The sequence below is a fragment of the Balaenoptera ricei genome, chromosome 8 (genome assembly GCF_028023285.1).
Source record: "Balaenoptera ricei isolate mBalRic1 chromosome 8, mBalRic1.hap2, whole genome shotgun sequence".
Classification (NCBI taxonomy): Eukaryota; Metazoa; Chordata; class Mammalia; order Artiodactyla; family Balaenopteridae; genus Balaenoptera; species Balaenoptera ricei.
Window position 1 is genome coordinate 100653549 of NC_082646.1, and position 23404 is coordinate 100676952.

At 42.3% G+C, this 23404-nt stretch overlaps 1 protein-coding gene across 8 annotated transcripts in view; it reads right to left on the minus strand.

The window, feature by feature from the left end:
* Positions 1–4050: 4050 nt before the first annotated feature.
* Positions 4051–23404, minus strand: part of AGBL2 (AGBL carboxypeptidase 2) — a 40240-nt gene continuing 20886 nt past the window's right edge. For 3 of the 8 annotated variants that reach the window (XM_059931609.1, XM_059931606.1, XM_059931604.1), the window contains 11 exons: positions 22495–22648; positions 19900–20682; positions 17930–18086; positions 15770–15896; positions 15128–15228; positions 13943–14073; positions 10561–10627; positions 8677–8802; positions 8082–8189; positions 5982–6065; positions 4051–4439 (listed from right to left, as the gene is read on the minus strand). In XM_059931609.1, the coding sequence (XP_059787592.1) occupies positions 4266–4439; positions 5982–6065; positions 8082–8189; positions 8677–8802; positions 10561–10627; positions 13943–14073; positions 15128–15228; positions 15770–15896; positions 17930–18086; positions 19900–20682; positions 22495–22648 (2012 nt within the window). In that variant the 3' untranslated portion in view covers positions 4051–4265. The other 5 variants (XM_059931607.1, XM_059931605.1, XM_059931610.1 and 2 more) reach the window with 5 other exon arrangements.

Genomic DNA, 23404 nt, shown 5'->3' on the forward strand with positions numbered 1-23404 from the left:
CAAATATCCTGCTCCTCATATTTCCTTCTAAATTTAGCCTCCATTGGTGATTCTTGCCTGACTCATTTTACTATGGTGGTTGCAAAATGTTGATTCCAACTCCAGCACTCCCTCTGCATTCACCATTTGACTCTCAGCATTCATTCTACTTTCTTTCTCTTCTCTCTCTCTCTCCCTTTCTCATTAATATGAACTCACTGATTCCTAATTTTTTCAATGGGTTATAATTTATGAATGTCCTTAATCATTTTGGTACCTAATATCCCAGCTTTGGCTGGTGGCAGCTCCTTCAAGCTGGCCCCTTTGTCCTATGAAATGCCTCCTACTAGTTTTTTTTTAAAAGTACTTTCTTACTTTTTGGCATAACAAAATATTCCAGGCTGCTCATCTCATATTTGCAATGTACCAGCCCTGGAAGCAGCCATTTCTCTAATGAACCCTGATTCCCTTCAGAGGGGAACGGTATGAGAGTACAAGATCTCAGTGCAAAATATGCTTATTGTTAATGGGGTGTGTCTGATTTTAGGCCCTCTTAGCAGACAGAGCTGAATATATATACATGTGAATATACATACCTATACATATTTTAGAAATCATGAGTGCACACTGATATCTCCAATTCCAATCCACTTCCACAGGGTTTTTTCTTGTTTCCCTCCATTAAATATTTGTATGTTTCTTTTTCCAGATTGAGAACCCTGGCTCCTAACAACATCAACACATTTATTCATTTGCCCAATCATGTAATATACCTAAAATAGTTTCAGAATCATTTTGCCAATACAAGTACATAAACAAATCTACTAAAAAGAGTTGAGAGTTTGTTTGTAGTTTTCTCCCTCCCCCACCCCACCAGAGCCTAGCTTCTTTCTTGACCACTTCGTCCTAACAAGACTGTTTGCTGCGAGGGAGCGGGGACTTGAGGAAAGGGAGGGGGTGTAAAATAGCCACGGAGAAGGAAGGGTGAGAGAACTTCCATTTCAGCAGCACAGGATACATTTCTGAGGCTGGAGGAGACACATGAGCGGTGGCCCCGGTTTGCTCAAGGACAGGTTTTCCTGCAGCCATCCTGGCAGCCTGGGTGTAGGAGTGGAGAAGACAGATGGTCGGGATGGCTGGAAGGAGCCAAAGTTGGGGAACTACCAGGTGGATGTGGCAGAAGCACAGAGGGTGAGGAGTCTGGGGTGCTGGCAGGGAAGGGGTTGATGTAATGCACCCTGGAGTCTGGGCTGAATGGGGGAGGAAGTGAAGCCAAGAGAAAGGAAGGGGAGTGGCTGGAGTTTGAGCTCAGCTGAGAAGGGGTTTACTGAAGTGATTTCTGGTCACTGAATCCAACGGTTCAGGGGGCCGGGGGGAGAGACGGCTTGTGCCACGCTTGGGGGGGGTGGTGAGAGGGAGGGGGCTGTACTTAGAGCCACCAAAGTGGCTTTGTTTCCCCGAGGACCAGAGGCTGGGTGAGAGAGGCCCTAGCTGGTTCAGGCCCGAGAGGGAAGCTGTTTTAGGCACCTTACTGCAATCCATGATCAACAGCTGGGGGAAGTATTCAAACCAACGTGATTTTGTAAAAATGAAGGGGCCTTAGAGATCATTTCACCTGGACAGTCACTTCACTTCAGGTCAGAGAACGAAGGTCCAGAGCTGTTAAGCAACTGCACCCACCACCCCTGAGCCTGGGTGGGATTCAAACCCAGGTACTTCACATTTCAGTTGGTGGCTCTCTTTAACCCACGACAACGTTCTAAAGCTATAGCAGAGTGTCTTACTGACAGGCTTGCTTTGGTTCACTAATCTGTTCCCACCTGGGCTTTAAGCACAGGCATGGAGTCTGACACATCACTGCATTCTCCTTAGTTCCTAAGTCACTGCTGAGTGCACTCTTTCTGACTGATGAATTTGGGGCAAGAGCCCATGTCTTAGGGTAGGAGTGCCAGCAGGAAGTTGGAATTTTCACATAGCATTATTTCTCGCTATAGCCGTGCACCACAACTACTGAGCCTGTGCTCTAGAGCCACAACTGCTGAGCCCATGTGCCACAACTACTGAAGCCTGTGCGCCTAGAGCCCGTGCTCCGCAACAGGAGAAGCCACCTCAATGAGAAGCCTGCGCACCACGACAAAGACCACTCGCCGCAACTAGAGAAAGCCGGCGCACAGCAACGAAGACCCAGTGCAGCCAAAAATAAATAAATAAATTTTTTTAAAAAAGATATGTTTAAAAAAAAAAGCACAATGAGAAATGATAGACATATTGGCTTAGATGCTGTAGCATGTAAATGCCCTGCGGGGCACTTTCTCTTAATCTAAGCAGGCAAACTTGCCCCTCTTTTCTAAAGAAAACAAATAGCTACTACTTTACAGGACTGACTGTGAGCTGGGCAGGGCCCAACACTGAACTGCCATGGCCTTTCGGCAATTAGTGGATGTGGAGGCTGTGCCTGGATTGCATTGGATTCTCTCCTTTTTGCCCCTTTGATATCTTAGCAGCCAAACCACAGCTCTCAGGAAGCTTTTCACTCTCAAAAAGCACTTAAAAAAAATCTGATCATGTATTCTAGTTTTTTATTCCAAAAATATCATACTGGGGTGCTTTTAATAAACTTCTTCCAAAATTATTTGGAGCAAAAACCAAGTATTTCTGAACAACTTTCAAACAAGGCTTGCTCTCAGTGGTTAGTTTTGGGACTTGTCCTTTAAAGATATCCTTTTAGGAACAAAAAGTGGGGTTTTGGCTGGGTGATTTCTAGATACTTAAAATGTTGACTAATAGTTTTAGGGTGTAAGATGTGGAATAGAAGAAGGCCATTTGCAAACTCCTATGTAAAGAGCATGGGCAGATATTCCCTTTAAAAACACACACACAGTGCTTCCCTGGTGGTGCAGTGGTTAAGAATCCGCCTGCCAATGCAGGGGACACGGGTTCAAGTCCTGGTCCAGGAGGATCCCACATGCCGCGGAGCAACTAAGCCCGTGCATCACAACTGCTGAGCCTGCGCTCTAGAGCCTGTGAGCCACAACTACTGAAGCCCGCGTGCCACAACTACTGAAGCCCACGCGCCTAGAGCCCTTGCTCTGCAACAAGCCACCGCAATGAGAAGCCCACTCACCGCAACGAAGAGGAGTCCCTGCTCGCCGCAACTAGAGAAAGCCTGCGTGCAGCAACGAAGACCCAACGCAGCCAAAAATAAATTAATTAATTAATTAAAAACAAAAACAAAACCAAAAAAACCCAAAAAAAAACCATGCACAGAGTGTGTGTGGGGAGAGGTGGGCAGTGTATGGGAACTCTCTGTACTATTTCCTCAATTTCTTTGTAAATCTAGAACTGTTCTCAAAATAAAGTCTATTAATTAAAAAAAAAAAAGACACAGACACTGGGATTATAATAAAATGTGTTGCCATTTGGTTCTAATCTCTAGTCATCTAGGTAGTGGTGGTGGCTGAAAGAGTTTAAAAGTGATGACAAAAAACATACTAGGAAACTTTCAATCCAATGTGAAAGGAAGCAGGAAAAGTCAAAATAGGAGGCCTGGCATGAACTGGAGTGACCCTTGTGTAACATGACTCCAGCACGTTGACGTGCAGGCCGTAGCCGGCAGACGGTGCTTGGTGCTTGCGAGGGATAGAAAATCTCAAATATCTATTCACACAAGATTATGCAGTTAACCAATCAAAGGGAACAATTTGTGGGGGAGAAAGAATTTTAATCAATGGGTTAAAAAACTTACATAACCGTGCTGAACACAATATATGCAACACTGACTTCCAGGTAATACATGAGTTGTTTTCTCTATGTGGGAACACCTCACCCTGAGCAAACGTGATATACCCCAGTGAGACTGATCATTCAACACTAGAAAGCTTTGACACAAGACTTTTAACATAGTAAACTCCCAGAATACCTTTAAAACAGAGTTTGCACTTTTAAAATTGATTTGCACATAATTTTAGAGAGAATATCTATTGGTTAAACTGAGGTATATCTGTGTTGTAGTTTCACGAGCACACACTTCGATTTCTGATAAGGGAAGCTTTTGGATACATCACAATAAAATTTCATTTTATGAAAAAATAATTTAATTTGTGAGGTATGCATCTTGAGAGCATGAACACAGTGTAAGCACCTGGGGTGAGGACAGTGCATGATGAACACACAACACAGGATACCACAAATGAACGTAATTCCCTAGCATACAAATCCCTTCGTTACAAGATGTGTCTAACCCAAAACACAGCAAGGAAGCGCCTGTGTGGCATGGCCCCGGCACCCTATGGGTAGGTGTATATATGCAAGGATGGGTATACCACCGCAGTCGTACGGCCTCCCTTTGTGGCAGGATATCTGTTCCTGGACCAGTTTGGCTTCGTATCTGGAGCTGGCTCTTGGCTGGGGTTTGTGTTTCTCTTTGGAGAGCATGATACTCTAAATCCTGGCTTCTCTCTCTGTGCAAACAAGACATAAAAGGTGAACCACTTGATGCTGCAATTCCTGAAGTTATAGTTAGGGTTGGTGCTGGTTTCGCAGGAGTCAGTGAGAAGTATTTGCGTTTCCCCTCAAATACCAAAGTAGCTGACGTTGTTACAGGGCAGGGGTCAATCAAGCATTTGTCCTAGTCCCTCAGATAGCCAAAGAACGGTCCATGGGCAATATTTTAATTGCCCTGAGAAGTTTAGGGACTGCGTTTTATAAGCTGTCTAGAAACATTACGCAAAGGAAGAGAAGAGCTTAATTTACAAGCTGGGAGACTGTCCCCTTTTTTAAACTCTGCTTATCTGACCTGCCACGGAAGTTAAATGCCTACATCTCTGTTAAAGAAACATTAAATTAGAAATTTAAAGAAAATGAAGTAAAAGTAAAGGTTTGCATGGCATTCGTCTACTACATTGTGTTTAACTGAATCCCTAGTTACATGTTACAGCCTAACTCGCATGTTTCAGTGGTAGGATATGGTTTTAGCCACCCACAGACATCTTGCAGTGGATGCTGTATGAGGAAAGAGGACAGTCATCACTTATCAGTGTGTCAGGACAGAATCCTCTTTGATTTGACTTTATCTACATCTCTTTTCACTGCTCTGTTTCTGTTATATCATGGTGGTTGGACTATCTACCTTGTTACCCCTCCTAGAGGATCACGGCCTTAAGGGAGGGCTCATGTCATACAGTCTTCAAAGGGCCCCACACATAGTAGGTCCTCCATAAGATACTGACGGGTAAATGAGAGCATCATCCTGAGAATTCCCAAGCAGCAGACGTGGGAAGACGGCAGGGACTTCACCTTGAGAGGATCATCTATGCTATACCCAGTGCACCTACAGTAATCCAGTGGTCCTCAGTCTTTGCTCCACCCGGACACATGTGAGCAGCACTTTCCCACAGACACAATCAGGGCTATTTGAAACCACAGCTCACCAGCTGTTTCTTTACTTCTTTTTCCTCCCTCTCAGGAAAGAATATGCAAGTGCAAATGAGCAAGAGAGATGTTATTATAGGGATAAATATGAATTCGTTCTAACTTATTATTTTAAAAAAGCACATCGTTCACAAACCTCGGTACCGAACGATCACTGTAACAGTGGATGTGAAACACCCCTCACAACTGATGGTGGCACCCCGGTTTGTTAACACCTCCTAGGGTTGAGAATCACTGCGTTCACCATCACTTTCTACCTGAAATGTTGCCATGGATTTACAAAATAATAGCTGCCTAACAAATGTTCATTGAAATGAAACTAAATTCTCCGCGGCAAGCTTTCAGCCCTGGCTGGGCTTCCTCCGTCCTGCAGTACTTTGTACGCTATGCCCCTGGCTGGTCAGGTGTTTTGTAGCCTGAGAGTGCAAACGACGTTAGATGTTCACCTCAGCAGAACAAATCCAAGGAGGTGATACTGTGTGGATTGCAGATCACCACCCCTCCAAATCACATAATACATTTGAAAAATAAATTAATTGCTGGCATATATATACATATATTAGGTGAAATACCTGCATTCTCTCTTTATTCTTAGTCAAAATCAAGGTGGTCATTTTTGATGGGCCCAGGGAGGTGCCTTTGTCTCTTCCATTTAACTAAAATAAATGAACACATTCTCACTAAATTTTCCACTTGGACAAGTGTGATTATATAAAACACACAGAGTATTTTTTATTCACGCATGTTGATTCATTATGATACTCTAACATGAAAAGAGAGGCAGAACACAAATAGTAATTTGAAGAAAAGAAGGAAACTAATACTTATTGAATGCCTACCATATGCCACGTACTTCACACATGGTTTCACATCAAATATTCTCAACAACCTTATGTGTAGATATTATTACCCCAACATTTTAGATGCAGCAACTGAGCCCCTGGGTGGTTAAGTGACTCACGGAAAACTACATAGTGGGGATGGAATTTGAACTCAAAACAGACCCCATAGCTTGTGCTCTTGCCATGATTACACTAGACACCGAATGGCCCTCAATACTGGACAGAGATGGCTGTGCTTGGTGTGGGCTCCTCTGTGTAATGCTGTGGGACCTTATTCTACCATTCTTAACCACAGGGCAGCATTCCACACGAGGAGGGCCTCATGCACCCTATTTGGCTACTATTGTACCCAAACCTATTTTTATACATAAAAGAACCAAGGATTTTATAGCCACACTCCAAAGTACTAAAAGTTGGGTGAATTTGTCTCCTCTGTTTCCTACTGCATCCTACTCTGTATGTAACTCCCTGCTTACTTGTTAAAATACCCAGCAGACCCTAAGGTCCCTGAGGCAGGGATAGTGTTTTGTTCACTGTTGCACTCCCAGCATCCAGTAGACAGCCTGGCATGTAGTAGTTACACAATACAATTTGCTGAATGGATGGATGGATGGTAAAGCAGCCCGCTCTTATGTTTTGGGTATAAAATCACAATTCACCAACATGTGATATCAGACTTCAGTGGTGTCTAATCCAAAGCAGTGTCAGTGTCCCCACCAATTTTAATGTCCCCCTGCTCCTAGTGGCACTGACAGTGGGAGTGACAGAGGGCTATTGCACTCTTCACCCTCTGAGAGAGACATACTAATTGGAAAAATCAGAGAATCTGTGTGACAAAAAGTCAAGAACGGAACAGAATAGGGAGCCCAGAAATAAACTCATGCATATATAGTCAATTAATTTTCAACAAAGGAGCCAAAAATAACCAGTGGGGAAAAGATTGTATCCTTAATAAATGGTGCTAGGAAAACTAGATATCCACATGCAAAAGAATTCAACTGTACCCCATCTTATACCATACACAAAAGTCAACGCAAAATGGATTAAAAAGTTAAATTCAAGATCCCAAACTGTAAAACTGTAAAACTTTTAGAAGAAAACATAGGGGGTAAAGTCCTTGACACTGGCAATGATTTTTTGGATTTGACATCAAAAGCAAAGACAATAAAAGCAAAAATAAACAAGCGAGACTAAAACTGAAAAGCTTCTGCACAACAAAGGAAACAATCAATAAAATGAAAAGATAACCTATCGAATGGGAGAAAATACTTGCAAACAACATAATTCAGCCTTAAAAAGGAAGGAAATCCTGCCATTTGCAACAAAATATATTCACATGGGTGGAGGGCATTATGCTAAGTGAAATGAGCCAGACAAAGACAAATGCTGTATGGTATCACTTATATGTGGAATCTAAAAAAAAAAAATCAAACTCATAGAAACAGAGAGTAGAATGGTGGTTGCCAGGTACTTGGGATTGGGGAAAATAGGGAGAGGGTGGTAAAAGGATACAAACTTTCAGTTATAAAATGAATGAGGTGTGAAGATAATCATGTATAGCACGGTACCTGTAGCTGATAGTACTGTGTTGTATAATTTAAATTTGCTAACAGAGTAGGACTTAAGAGTTCTCAGAAAAAAAAAAAAAAAAGTGAATATTTATTTGAGGTGAAGCATGTGTTAATTAACTAAACAGTGACAATCCTTTCTCAATGTATATATATATATCAAAACATCATGTTGTACACTTTAAACATATTACCAAAAAAAAGGTTTTAATAAATTTTCCATGAGTGAGTGAAAAAAAAAAAAGTCAAGCAAAAATACTACCTCATTCAACCTTGGTTTTTCATTTTTCATCATTGAAGAACTGGTATTCTCTGAATTTTTGAAAAAAGCAGGCTGCTTTTGCAGAGTAGAAGCAAACCCTGCCCCTTCCTAGAAGGATTGCAAAGAGAATATTTTTCAGTTGCTCTATTATAATTAATTTACTCATAACTGACCCAATTCACCCAAGAGTAAAACTCCCACCTCTGAAAGCATTTTCATCTTTAGAAAGCAGGGGGTATGGTGTGGGTGTGGCAGCTAGGAAGGAGGTATCCCAGTGTCCTTAGCCTGGACCAAGCCTGAATTCTCAGCCACCCGGCAACTCTGGTCTAGTTCTAGCCACCACTTTTCCATTACCACCTCCTTCCTCTGGAAATCCAGACTTGCTATGCTAGAGTGTAGTGGAGGATTAGTGGGCTAAGCTGAAATCTGCTTAGGGATATCCAGAGGGCCCATGGAAGAGTTCTGAAATCCAAATAGAAAACTTCCCCCTGCCCCATTTCCCTTTCTGGTTTAGAGTAAACCTTAACTCTTTGTCCTGCTCCCTCTGTAGAAAACTCTAACTGGACAGTAGAAGTAGGCAGCAGAGCTTTCTTACTGGGGCATCTTCTGTTAACTTTGACTCCTGCATCAAATTACTTTTCTGATACTGTTTATTTCGCTGTTTCCTAGACTGAAGTGGCTTCCTTTTTTTCTTCTTATACATCTTCTTCTTCTGATTCAACTATTCCAGAAAGTACAGAGAAATTAGCCATTGAGCATTCCAGAGGTACGCCCACCCACATGTAGCACTCTTTTCACACAACACTCAAGACACAATGGCTAACCCAGTATGTGTGCCCTCACAGTGTTGAACTGTTGTTGGTTTGGAGAATCAAAAAAACAGTTCAGTTACCTAATTACCAGAGACCCCTCCCCACTTAACACCGCCCAAATCCCCCTATTATAGATACACTGCCAAAGGGGCACCTATACCAATAACCAAATATCTGTGATATAAAACGGGAAAGCACATTACTTGTGGCAATATTGGCAGGTACAGATAATACTGATTATTAGATGTGTGCTTAATAGATACAGTTTGGTTGTTACCATAGGGTGGCTTTAATAATTAAGCAAATGAAGCTCAGGACTAGTTTTCCAGGCACCTATGGAGTGGTGAAGCTTATACTGATGCTGCTGTAAGTCCAGCTGAAGAAACTGTGGGGTCCAGTCTGATACGGCTGGCTCCTTCTGACACAGCCTTAAACTCACCCTAGGATGAAGATACTTCTTAATGCAACTAGGAAATCAGGTGCATGATGAACCACAACAAACATTTTGCTGTTTCTAAAGCTCTTATACCATCTATGTAAAAAACAAGTCTGTTAATAGACGGGGCAGAAGAAAAATTACTTAATATATGGAAATATAAAAAAACTACCTAAAACCATGTAAACAAAGAAACACTTTTTAAAAAGTATGGGTCATTTGTGGGACTCCCCTGGTGGCGCAGTGGTTAACAATTTGCCTCCCAGTGCAGGGGACACAGGTTTGAGCCCTGGTCTGGGAAGATCCTACATGCCATGGAGCAACTAAGCCCGTGTGCCACGACTACTGTGCTCTAGAGCCCGTGAGCCACAACTACTGAGCCTGCGTGCCACAACTACTGAAGCCCGTGTGCCTAGAGCCCGTGCTGTACAACAAGAGAAGCCACCGTAATGAGAAGCCCACGCACCGCAATGAAGAGGAACCCCCACTCACCGCAACTAGAGAAAAGCCCCCGCGCAGCAACAAAGACCCAATGCAGCCAAAAATAAATAAATAAATAAATTAATAAATTAATTAATTTATTAAAATAAAAAAGTATGGGTCATTTTTTAAAAATTGATTTATATTTTATTTATTTATTTTTGGTTGCGTTGGGTCTTCGTTGCTGCGTGCGCGCGGGCTTTCTCTAGTTGCGGCGAGTGGGGGTTACTCTTCGTTGTGGTGCGCGGGCTTCTCATTGCGGTGGCTTCTTTTGTTGCGCAGCACGGGCTCTAGGCAGCGGGCTTCAGTAGTTGTGGCACGCAGGCTCAGTAGTTGTGGTGCAGGGGCTTAGTTGCTCCGCAGCATATGGGATCTTCCCGCACCAGGGATCGAAACTGTGTCCCCTGCATTGGCAGGCAGATTCTTAACCACGGCGCCACCAGGGAAATTCTGGGTCATTTTTAACAACCTCTATCTCTTAACATGGGTTTCACTTTTAGTTAAACTTTTTTTCCCCATTTTTAATTAATTTTGGAATAAATATGGAGTTCTCGCATGTTTCCCCCCAGATTTAAAAAAGAAAGTTATAAAGGACAAAATGAAAGACTCCAGGGCAGGGTAACCAGTTAGGATGCTACTGCTGTATTTTCTGCAGATCTTGGGATAGATGAAAATTCTTCCAAATTATCCAGTAGTGTCATGCTTTTTTCAGGCTGCTACTTTCTGGGTGCAAGAGTCTCTATAATCTTACCTCATCTGCTGTGTTCAGTAGGTGAACGGGGAGACCATCTGAGAGGGAGCTGTCAGAACCACTGGTGCTGTTTCCAAAAGGAAAGGAAAAAGGGAAATACCTGTTATTAATGTCTAGGATGTAAAACACTTAGCAGACCAGCAGCATGGGATTAGGACACCTAGTCTGCTATTTGCCCACATTGTCTGTGTTTCAATTACTAAGAATTCTTGATAAGCATATCCATTTGTTCATTCTGAACACCTACTGCACGCCAGGCAGTGCACAGGAAACAGAGATGAACCATGTGGCAAAATAAACACTGGCCGGATGGGCAAAGCTGCCCTTGGCAGTGATTGTGAGAGACTGTAGGATTCTTAATGAGCAGCCCTGGAGAACAGCAGGGGACTGGGATTTGTTTGAAAGCAGGGGCTTTGTCTCGTTCATACCTGTCTAGCCACTGCCAGTTCAGAGAGCAAGGATCTGACTAGGTACTCTTCAAAAATGTGTTGAATATGCAAATAGATATATTTAATAATAAAGAATCTGTAGGTCAGAGATTAGGAGCATTACTTTTATCACTCCCATTCCCCCTTCAAAAGTTTTGGATGCACATCTAGATTGATCTAAAGTCCTCCCCACAAACTGTCCCCTCCCCTTTTCTTCAAAGGCTAGGAGGAATGAAGACACAGATAATCCATCCTTTCTTCCTTCATCATGTCCTTTGCTTCTGTGTCACATTATATTTTCCCCTTTCCTGGGGTGTGGTTGGCTAGAACTGAAAGCTGCGCTCTATGACACATCCTCCATATATAAAAAAATGTCTTAGGCACAAAACTCAAATCTCCTGGGAAAAGACAGCATTTCAAACCATTCTTTTGCTCAGCACTTTCATTCTGTTCATGCCCCCCTCCCTCCCATCAGTGCACAATGAGGAGCCCCACAGCAAGGCAGCGGGAAGAAAGCCCTCTCTTCTCTGATCTAATTCCCAACTCCCTGTTCTCACAAGGCTTTTCCAGTCTGAGAAGTAGCCTTTGAGGCCACTAGATAATAGCCTCTGACATCCCTTTCGGAGGTAACAGAAAACTTTAACAAATGGGATAAAAAGCATTAGATGCAGTATGCCCCAGAAGATGTCGAAAATCATGTATGTGCACACAGACAGAGCAAACTCAAACTGGGCTTGCACACACAGTCTGCTTTTCTGTGTAATCATGTGAATGGATAGGAGGAGCCCCATGGAGGCTGGTGCAGAGGTTGGCAGATTGGTTTCAATAATTCTTAACTAAATGCCTCAGAGTATCCCTGCTGAGCCTGTCAGAATGCAGTCAGGATGCTTCTGAGTTGGTCCCCCTGGGCCCTATATGTATGACTTGATAGGCAGGGGGCATTTTGTTTTTGAGGCTGAAAGTGAAGAGGGTTTGATGCAGTGGTCCTGGAGAGTTAGGCAAAGGATTCTGGGACAGTGGAAGAGGCGACTTGGTGAATGGGACACCCTACCTGGGCTGATGGTCTGGTTTAAGGTTCCTAAAGAGACATTTGGGAGACTCAGCCAGCAGAACTACTTTAGGACCCAGAATCAATGTGCTACGTAGAGTGGGTGGGCGAGCCATCCGCTTCCCACTTTCTACCACAGACTACAGTGCAGTCTCTAGCAGAAGGCCGCCATGCCCTGCCCAGAAACCTTCTGACTGAGGACAGCTGGGGCAGTAAGCTCGAGTAGGAGGTGTTCTGGCACACCTGTGAAATAACCACCCCCTACCTGGGGGCTTCCTAAAATAGCTGTGGAGACTATTAGAGTGGGCCTGAGATCCTACATACTAAATGAATTCAACAAATATTTATTGAGCTCTCCCTATGTGCAGGTACTGTTCTAAGTAAATGAGATACAGAGATGAACAAAACAAAGATCTCTGACCTTGTGGAACGTACATCCTAGTAGGGGGAGACAGGCAATAAATAATAGACACAACAAAGACATAAGTGATATAGAATGACAAATGATACAGAAGGTGGTAAAATGCTATGGAAAAAAGCAGAGCATGTAAAGGGGATGAGGAATGGCAGGAGGGTGAACGCAGGGGAGCAAGTTGCAATATTAGAGTAATGAGGGTAGGCCACACTGAAAAAGCTGACGTTTAAGCAAAGACTTGAAGGTGGTGAAGGAATTAGCATTGTGAATATCTGGGGGAGAGCAGTTGGAACTGCCAGTGCAAGGGCCCTGAGGTAGGAGAGGGCCTGACAAGTCTGAGGTAGAGAGGGGAGGCCAGTGTAGCTGTAGCAGTGTGTGAGAGGGTGAGGGTGGAGGTCACAGAGGTAGCAGATGGCTAGATCCTATAGCCTTGTAGGCCACTGTAGGGTCCTTGACTTTGTATCTGAGTGAAGTGGTGGAGCCACTGAGGTGTTTTAAACAGAGGAATGACACGATCTGATTTACTTTAACAGAATCACTCTCCTGGTTTTCTTTTGGCCGTGCTGGTCCCTTCCTAGTCTTATCCCCTGGCTCCTCACTGTCTCTTTAACCTCTTATAGCTATGGTACCCAGCTCAGACTCAGACCTCTTCTCTACTCTACCTACACTTACTCCCTTGGGATATCTGCCACACTTAAGGTTTAAATATCATCTATCCATGATGACTCTCTCCATCAGACCTCTCTACACTGAACTCCAGACTCATATACCCAACTGCTTATTCCACATCTCCATTTAGACATCTACTAGACATCTCAAACTGAACATCCCCAACACTAGATTCCTGATCTTCATCACCCCCCTAACCTTCTCCACCCACTTCCTCTTCCCCAGCTCAGTTAAAGGCAACTCCATCCAACCAATTACAGAGTCATTCTCTCTTTCTCTCATACCTGATATCCAATCCATAAGCAAATCTTGATGTTTGAAACTTCAAAATATATCTAGAATCCAACCAATTCCCACACCCCCAAACACTGCTACACCCCTAAGCACCATCACCCTTCTTCTGTATTATTGCAAGAGCCTCCTAATGAGTGTCCTGCTTAGACCTTTCCTCTTTACAATCTCTTTTCCACATAGCAGCCCCAGTAAAACCTAAGTCAGGTCACAATACTTGTGTACTTAAAACCTTCCAAAGGCTTTCCATCTCCCTTGAAGTAAAAGACAAAGGCTTCACAATTGCCTACGAGGCCCTACACAAACTGCCTGCCCATCTCTCTAACCCTTTCTAGAGCCTAGAAAAGAGGCTGTCAAAGATCAGGCGCTCAATACATAGTTGTTGAATGAAGTGCATTCAAGTGTGCCGTGATTTATTCAATATTTTGCACCTGAGGTTCAAAACCAACAAAACAACAGAGCAGGCAAGACAACTAAAAAAAAAAAAAAAAATAGAACCCTATGGTTTTTCTTTGAAATGAAGTTTGTTACCTGGATTCAATGTCAGACAAAGAGATGTCACTCCAGCTTCCTTCTAAATCCATATCTTGTCCAAGTTCTTTGAATTTCTTATGGATCTCCTGTTGTAAGAGCTCTTTAAGCTCTGCTAGACACTGCATGAACTATGGAAGTGAAAAAAAGAACTATTTTTGATTATTCATTTAGTTATTCATCAGATATTTACTAAGTATACGCTGAAAGGCACTTTATTTATTGCTGGGGACATAAAGATGAGTAAGCTGTAACCTCTGCTACTAAGGACATGTTAACAACAAGTTACATGAGCTGTAGGAACAGACAGAAGCATTTTTAGGGCAGAATATCAGTGAACACTGCTTTAGTCACTTTTCCCTGGCTAAAGCCAATGATAAACTTCTTGAACAATGCAAAGGTCAGATTTATTTTATTTTTTTGAGTAGCAAGGTAGGGAAAGTTAGAATGGGGTTGTTCAGAATTTGGCCTATGGCAAATCTGATTTAACAGGCCCTATGTTGAGGTCAAAGTGTCTTTTAAGTACTTTTTAATTGAACAGTTGCATCCAGAGTGGTGCATGTCATGTGTTCCCAGGGCCGACATTTCAGAGGGGGTATGAGAAACGAGTTAGAGACCGTGAGTACAGGCTCCCTTTTAAGAAGGCGAGTGGTGATGGGAAATAGAAATAATCTCCTGGAGGAACAAGGCTAAAGGAAGCCTTTGTTTGTGATTTAGGATGGGGGCAGCTTGAGAACATCTGCAGTTGAGGGGAAGAAGAAAAGGAAAAATCTGAGGGCACAGAAAAGAGAGGAGGTAACTGAGGCAAGACCTCAGGGAGGCCACAGGGGAGGTTGGCAAGTGCTTGAAGGACAGGGGTAGTTTTGGAGAAGAGAAAGACACCTGATTTTCTGAAATAGGAGGAAGGGAAGTAAGAATTGGTGCTGCCACAGCTAAGCCTAGAAGTGAGGGAGAGGTGTGCTGAAGGGGAGCTGGCACCATGGCCTCTGTGCTTGGGGAAGTATGAGGTCTTATCGTTTGCTGAGACTGCAGGCCGGGGGCTTTCTTATTTTCTTTGATTAGAAAGACTTCAGAAAAATATTAAGAGGAAAATAAAGATTGCCTGTAATCCCACTGGGCTGACTTCAGACCCATGTGAAAACGATCACAGTGACATCCCCATATTTCTTGAAACCCCATTTTTACCTTGGTTCTGTCAGGATCACAGAAATCCAGAAGGGTGTCACAGACATGATAACCCAGGGATTTTAGATCCTCAGGGGTAAAGTGAGTGTCTCTTTTATTGCCTGCGGAAAAAATCCTTAACACTTCTTAGTAAATCTTAATGAGCAAATGCAAATCTAATTTATGAATATCTCGTTAGAAACACCACCTATGATTCTAGAATATTACGCTTCTGGACAGGGTCTCTCTCCTTCTAGTTTTAGTTTGACTCAGGAGAATCTTTGACAATGAACAAGTTTACAATCACGATGGCTACAGTTACTGAGGCTTTACTCTGTGGTAGGCACTATGTCAAGTGTTTTACATGCACTACCTCATTAAGTAGTGCCTGTAATGCAGGTACTATTATTATTGCCAGTAAACGGAAATTCAAACCCAGACCTGCCTGATTTCCAGGGCCTGAGCAACCACTATGCTATACTGCCCCATCAGGTATTACATTTCACACTCATATTTTGGGTTCTCAAATTTAACATTAAGGCACAGACAAGAAAATCTTCTAGGTCAATTATTTCCCCAACATTCAAGGAGATTTCATTTCCCCAATGCTTTGCTTGGCGTCCCCTTGCCATGCTGGCTTATGATATACAAAAGAGAGCTTACCCAGGGTGGACCCACCAAAGGTAGACTCCATGGTATAGCTGTTTAGGATTCCCATCCGCCACATCACGACTCGTCCTGTTCCTTCTTTGCACTTTTGGACTTTAAAATTACAACTATGAAAAGAGAACTAAAGAGAAATCCAAGCCCTCTGTTAATTATAAATTGGCAAATGTTAAGATGTCTAAAATTCACTAATATGAATTAAAAAAATGGTTCCCTTGGGTTCTATATATTACTTCCTAACGTATGTTCCATAAAATACTAATTCTAAGAGATGTTAATAGATGTAATAGAGGAAAAAATGAGTTCTGTTGGTCAGGGAGAAGAAGGTTTAACAAGACTAAACAGGCCTCCTCTGCAGGACTTCTCAGAGCATTTAATATGTTGTTGTGAACGGTGACCCTCCAAAGGGGAGAGAGTATATTCTGATTTTCATTGCCCATGAACCCTTCCTTTCCTTCTCCACCTTCCCCAGGGACATATTGCAGGACTAGGGTTCCTTGAAGGCCTGTTTGGGAATGCTGGCTTACTTTAGCATTCAAGGCACTAGCCAGCCTTTCTAAGATTTATTTTCTACCCCTCCCCAACTTGAACCCTTGGATCTAGTTGGATTTATCCCCTATCTATGATTTGTGCATGCCTCACCCCTACAATCTCTACCTAGAACTCTCCTGCTCCTTAACACTAACGTTTCTGGCTTGGAGTTCAATATCCTCTACTGCCTTTCATGACCACCCCAATTCTCTTTCCTCACTTGGAGTTTGTAAACATATACTTCGCAACTATCCCAACCTATCCTGTCCTGCTGAAAATGCTTTAGAGTTGGAAGGCGTCTCACTACCAGTGATTTCTGAATTGTGCTCTCTGAAATCCAGAGGTTCTACCGAGGAACCCCAGGGTGCTCCTGCTGCAAGGACTGAGGAGGGCACAGGACGGCAGGGTGCTGAGCCCTCCGCCCACTTCAACTAGCGCGCCGCTGCTTTTCATTGTTTTAAACGCTAGGTTCCGGATGGGATTTCGTTTGAAGAAAAGAGATCCCTGGAAAAAACAGGAAGATTGAAAAAAGAAAAGGAAAAAGAAAGGAAAGAAGGGAGGGAGGGATAAAGGGCAGAAGGAAAAGAAGCTTCCTTTTTCTTTCTTCTTTGTTTTTACAGATAAGAGTAGCAGAGACAAAATATTTGTCCTATATCTTTATACGAGAAGATTTACACTGTCATTTAAATACTTTTCTGAATCCAACCTAATTTCTTCTTTCCAATGACGGTTACATTTTGTGAATCTATTTATGATGTTGAAAACCAGCTTCTAAATCAATGCAGATACAACTGTCACAGAGCTGTTACTCAGCCAACTATTAAAGACTTTTAAGTTGTTTTTATTAGCCCTTTAATATCTTGCAGTTATTTGTGATCTTGTATTACATAAACGTTTCTGTGGAGGCTCATATAATATTAGCATTTTGCTATTAGCAATATTAGCATTTGTCCTTCAGTCCCTTCTTCCACTGCCAAACACAGGATGAAAGATGAGAGAGAATTCTACCTACTAAGAGTTTGAACTTGTGCCCAGAGCAATTAAAAAAATCATTTTTATTGAGATATAATTCACATACCATAAAATTCACACATTTAAAGCACACAATTCAGTGATTTAAAGATATTCACAGAGTTGTGTGACCATTACCACAACCTAAGCTTAGAACATTTTCATCACCCCGAAAAGAAACCCACTACCCCTCATTAGCAGTCACTCCCCATGCCATCCTCCCCCCACCAGCCCTAGGCAATCATTAAACCACTTTCTGTCTCTATAGATTTGCCTCTTCTGAACATTTCATAGAATGGAATCATATAATATGTGGCCTTTTGTGTCTAGCTTCTTTTACTTAGCATAATGTTTTCAAGGTTCATCCATGCCCTAGCATACCAGTACTTAATTCTTCTTACTGCCAAATAACATTCCATTGTGTGGATATACTACATTTTACTTATCTTTTCATCGGACACAGAGTAATTCTTAAAGCCACACGATTCTAAATTCTTGAAGCCCAGGTAGCTGGGATTTACCCAAGATAATGGAGAGATGAAAGTGGCAAATCAAACACTGCATATAGGAAGCAATGAGTTATCCTTCCCCCTTAGTCAATGGACAGAAAATTACCTTATCTGGTGCATTTTTGCTTAACATTAAAGGAAAGACTCGCTCGTGAAGCCAGAACTTGCGATCGTTGTTATTACAGCCGTACAGGAAGATATTATTCTTACGGCTGTGGCCGTGGAAATCACAATACAAGAGAACCTCCCTTTCTTCAAGAAGTCTGTTGGGGGTGGGGGAGGCAAACAAAGAACTCAGTGGATATACAGGGCATGATCAAGGATCCTTTGGAGTCTCTTCCTTAAGGATGTCTGTTGATACTTTCCCTCCTAAGAAAATTTCAGCCCCTCATGACCTTCAAAGGACCCTATGCCCAACCTCAGCCCCTGCTGGAAACATGTCACCAGCACTCCTTGCCTCTGCCAGCCAGAGGAACTTGATGGAAAAGGGGATGTGGAAAGGGGAGATGGGTAGGCCTTGCATAAGCTGACAAGAAAGAGGAGAAAATCTACTAAAGGAAAGCCCAAACTGGTGCAGAACAGTGGAAAGAGAGAGGTAGAGAGGGGAAAGAACCAAAGAAAGCCTTGGTTTCTGACATTCCAGGGCTAGTTCCTTTAAGACTCAGCTCTTCTTTGTTTCCTGATTACCAGGACACCTATTCAGTCCTCCAAACACCTTCTCCATGATGATGATGGTGGTAATGATAATGCCCCACATTTACAATGTGCAGGGTACTGTGCTAAATAGATTACATGGATTATCTAATTGAATCCTCACAGTAACCACCCAGCACAGGTATTATTATCCCCATTCTACAGATAAGAAAGCTGAAGCACAGAGAGGTTAAATCACTTCCATGGTCACAGAACCAGCCAGTAGTAAAACCAGGTCTCAAACCCAGGGCTGCCTGACTCCAATATATGCTCTTAGCCATTCTGCCTACCAACCCAACACTACTCTCAGCCATTCACACAGATATGGTGAGAAGGTGCGTGCGTTCACATATTCACAACTGCTGCAGTTTCATGCCCAGCGAAATGGAAGCTCCTTTAAGGCGGGTGCTATTCTATCATAGGCTTCAACTGCTTTTATATATGCTTGGAAAATGCAGATTGATTTATTATTCTTTCTTTCTTTTTAAAAAAAATAAATTTATTTATTTATTTTTGGCTGCGTTGGGTCTTTGTTGCTGCACGTGGGCTTTTCTAGTTGTGGCGAGCGGGGGCTACTCTTTGTTGCAGTGATCGGGCTTCTCACTGCAGTGCCTTCTCTTGTTGTGGAGCACGGGCTCTAGGCACATGGGCTTTGGTAGTTGTAGCACGTGGGCTCAGTAGTTGTAGCGCCTGGGCTCTAGGGCACAGGCTCCGTAGTTGTGGCTCACAGGCTTAGTTGCCCCACGCATGTGGGATCTTCCCGGACCAGGGCTCAAACCCGTGTCCCCTGCATTGGCAGGCGGACTCCCAACCACTGAGCCACCAGGGAAGTCCCATTATAATTCTTTCTTCATAAGAGGCAATATAAGATGGTAATAAGGCATTCAGACTCTGCAACCAGAGAACTAGCTCTATGACTTTGGGCAAGTTTCTTAAACTTTCTGGGCCTTAATTTCCTCATCATATACAAGATGCGGATATTGATCGTGCCTACCTCACAGGGTGAATGTGAAGATTAAATGGGTCATGTGTAATACTGCCTGTCGTACATAAGCACTGACTAATTGTTAGGTACTACTATTATTATTACTGTTACACAAGTCTCATCATGAAGACCTATGAACTCCTTGACTTTTGACCTTTTCCATTCAATCATTTCACTTATAAGTGAAATGCCTCTAGCTGAAATCTCGCATGTTCAGTTTCAACCCAAAGATAAGACATGATTTAAAGTTTGAAAATGACCAAACCCAAGTGGCTGCAAAGAGAATGTTGAAGACTCTCCACAAAGCTATACCCGATTCCTATGCCATGAGAAGAGATCTCATGCCATCAGATAGTGCTGACAGCGTTCAGAGTAAGACCAACAGATAAAGGCCTCACCTCTTGATCATGTTCCTGGTGTGCCAGATGCAAGGGAAAGACTCCTTCAGAATACTTTTATAATGCCTGTTCAAGTCCCTTCCAGCCAATGAACACCGATAATTCCCCACGATCACTCCGTCTGGATTTAACATGGGAACCACTTTGAAGATAAAAATATCTCTGAGGAGCTGGGCATCTGGGGAGTTGCTAAGGATGAAGTCCAAAAAGCCTTTCATAATCCAGGAGCCATTACTTTCCCCAGGGTGCACTCTGGCGGTCAAGACCACAGCTTTCTTTGCAGCTGCCTCTTGAGGGGTCCGGGCTGGGTTGGTGATGGTGAGCAGGTAGACGGTGTTTCCTGCAAGGCTCTGGCATAAAGTTCGGAGTTTGCAGAACTGAGATTGGACGGGGCTGTTTGCCACTGACAGGAGGAAGCATTGCAAGTCAGTGTACGTATATGGGTAGAAGTGTGCAAAGAAGCAAGTGTCCTGGTCATGTGGAAACTGAATGGTCCATGTGAGACAGTAAAAGGCCTGCTGGCCATCATCCGTGTTGTTCCTATAGTACCTGATTTCATCTCCTTCTCTCCTCCAGCCAATGCTGTGGGTGCTGGCATCCAACTGGGAATACATGAGTGGCTTCATCCCTATAGTGTAAAGGCTCTTGGGTTTCAGGAGGTTGATGATGGTGAAGCGATAGGTGACATCTTTCCTGGTGTTCTGAACTCGAAAATAAAACCACTGAGTGTGCTTATTCGTGTAGAGGTCAGTTCGCAAGGTGAGTTCATACTCATAGGTGTTTCTGTAATAGAGAACACAGAAGAATATCTCTATAACTCCACACGCCCCTCAAAAAACAAACATTGTTTCCCTCTGGTAAAAACAGATCTTATTACAACAGAAAAGCCTGCTACATCACACATTTATTTTCTTATTTCCCTAGTTTTCCAACTCACATATTAGGCTAGCAGGAACTTGGGAAAAGAAAGTTTATTCGGAGTGGGACAGGAAGAATCTCAAAACTTACACTGCTGCATGGCATTTCTGGGAGCACTGTGAGCTTCTTGGTATCTTTTGAGAGTATTCAATAGCAGTTTCTAACCACTTCAACACATTTCTCTTTAACACACTGAACAGTAGTGAAGCCAGAGCCCCATGTTGTCTGTTAGCTACATCCTGGACATCATCACTGTAGAGGAGACCTGTAAGCCCTCTGTGCTATTTTTATATCTGATCCTCACTTATTTGAAGATGAGGGGGCATCTCTGGAATGCTTTCACCTTGTTGAACTTGCAGAAGACAAAATACAAATGCCAAAAAGCATGGAAAGATATTCACCCACGTGCATAATTAATGAAGTACAAATTAAAATAGGATATGCCCTTTCCCCTCCATCTCACCAACATTCCAGTGCTGGGAACTGGGCACTCTCACACACTGTTGATGGGGACTAAATCACATTGGGAGGGCAAATGGGCAAAAACTAGCAGTACTGAAGTGATCAAACCCTGAACCAACAATTTTACTTCTAGAGTTTATCTCATAAAACCACAAATACTTAAAAATATAAATGCAGGGAATTCCCTGGTGGTCCAGTGGTTAGGACTCTGCACTTCCACTGCAGGGGGCATGGGTTCGAACCCTGGTCGGGGAGCTAAGATCCCGCAAGCTGCACGGTGCAGCCAAAAAAAAATGCATAAGGGTATTAATTCGTTAACCAAAATATTGTAAACATCTTAATTTCCCATCAGTTGGGGACAAGGTAAATAAGGTATGGAGTGTCCATACAACAGGACAATATGAACATCTATGATATGGCCATAGAAAAACATTTAAAATTTATTAAGTGGAAAAAAGCAACATGTAAAACAGTATGTATACCACTTTCCTATTTTTAAAAATATATAATTTGTGTATATTACATATTATAGAGAGAGAGAGAGAGAAAATTGATGTATATACACCAAACTATAAACAGTTGCTGCATCCAGGAGGTATGATTATAGAACTGCAACTTTTATGGTATTTTTATTGAGACTGTAAAAAATTAATAACCAGAAACCCAATTAAATAGAGTTGGGAGACCAGAAGAGGGAGCTCTCATGTCCTGCAATGATGGCAGAGCCCAACAGGAAGAAAAAAGATTCTTTTTCCTTCCTTGCAAGGACTCAGCCAATGAAAAGCCACGGACCCTTTGTTTACTGGAGCTCTCCCAACTTCCTTCTCCTCTCAGTGAGAGTGTTCTCCCTCTCTTGTAGTGTGGGACTTGCATGTGGCCCCCCCGTGGTTGCAGACCCTGAAATGCAGTTCTCTGCCAATCCTGAATAAACGCATCTTTGCTGGAGAAATATCTGACAGTCTGTTTATTTCAGGTCAACAATGCAAATTTCAAACGCGCACTAATTTCTTTTAGAAGTAGAAAAAATAATTTAGATAGATTTTCATTCTGAAAAGTATGAGTCACAATTATTCTATTCTTCTTCATCGTCCTCACAATTACCTCTCGTCACTTTTCTCTTTCACAAAAACACTCCTGATCCCTAACATGATTCTGAAGACACCTCTCAGTCACTTCAGGCATCATCCCTTTGGGAAATTCCTCTTTGTTACTCACACTCTAACAGCTTTTTGCAGGTTTCCACTCTCAAACCTTGATTCAAACAGCAGAGTATTATCTTCTGGTCCTTGCAACGTGACTGCCAGTTCCTTGATAATCCCTCGTTTGCCTCCCACTCTGGAACTGGTGAAATAGGAATCTTCGGTGGGCACTGCAGATGAGACAGACATATTCAGTCCAAGTTTCACTCCGAATCCATCTATCCAGCAAATATTAATTGAGCCCCTCTGTGTTCAGCACTATTCTAGCTCAAGAACAATGAGTATTTAAATTTTCAATTGTCCTTGCTGAGACTTTTAATTTTTAAAAATGTATTTCTTTGAAGACCTTTAAGTAGTTTAGAGGACTTCCTTTTGCTACCTGGTTACCCTTGGCAACTCAAATACTGCTTATACCCATTTAAACTCTAATTTAAAAGGATGTTGGCAAAAAATTACATTCTAAGTGGAGCACCGGAAAACATTTGCAATCTTATTCTACAAGAACAAACAAAAAGCCAGATAGCACCTATTTATTAATTTAAAAAGAAGATAAAGGCGAAAAAAAAGAGAGAAAATAAAGTACACTCCATGTCATTTTTTTGGTATATCATTCCAGATTTAAATATAACAAAAATAGAAGTTTGAGAAGAAGTGGCACGAGTGCAATTTGTCTAAGAGGGGAAACAAAATATCATAGCAATTAGTGAAAAGAAAAGGTTATGATTGAAATTTTTTCTTTAACATGAAGCTGAAACAAAAAACATTACACAATTTATATTATTTTATTTACAAAAATTTAGATTATAATCACAACCTCTTTCTAATCCTTGGAATAACAAAGAATCAATTGTTAATTTTTTTTTTTTTTTTTTTTTGGTGGGCTTACAATTTTTCAGACAAATTCAATGAGAATGCCATGTGACACC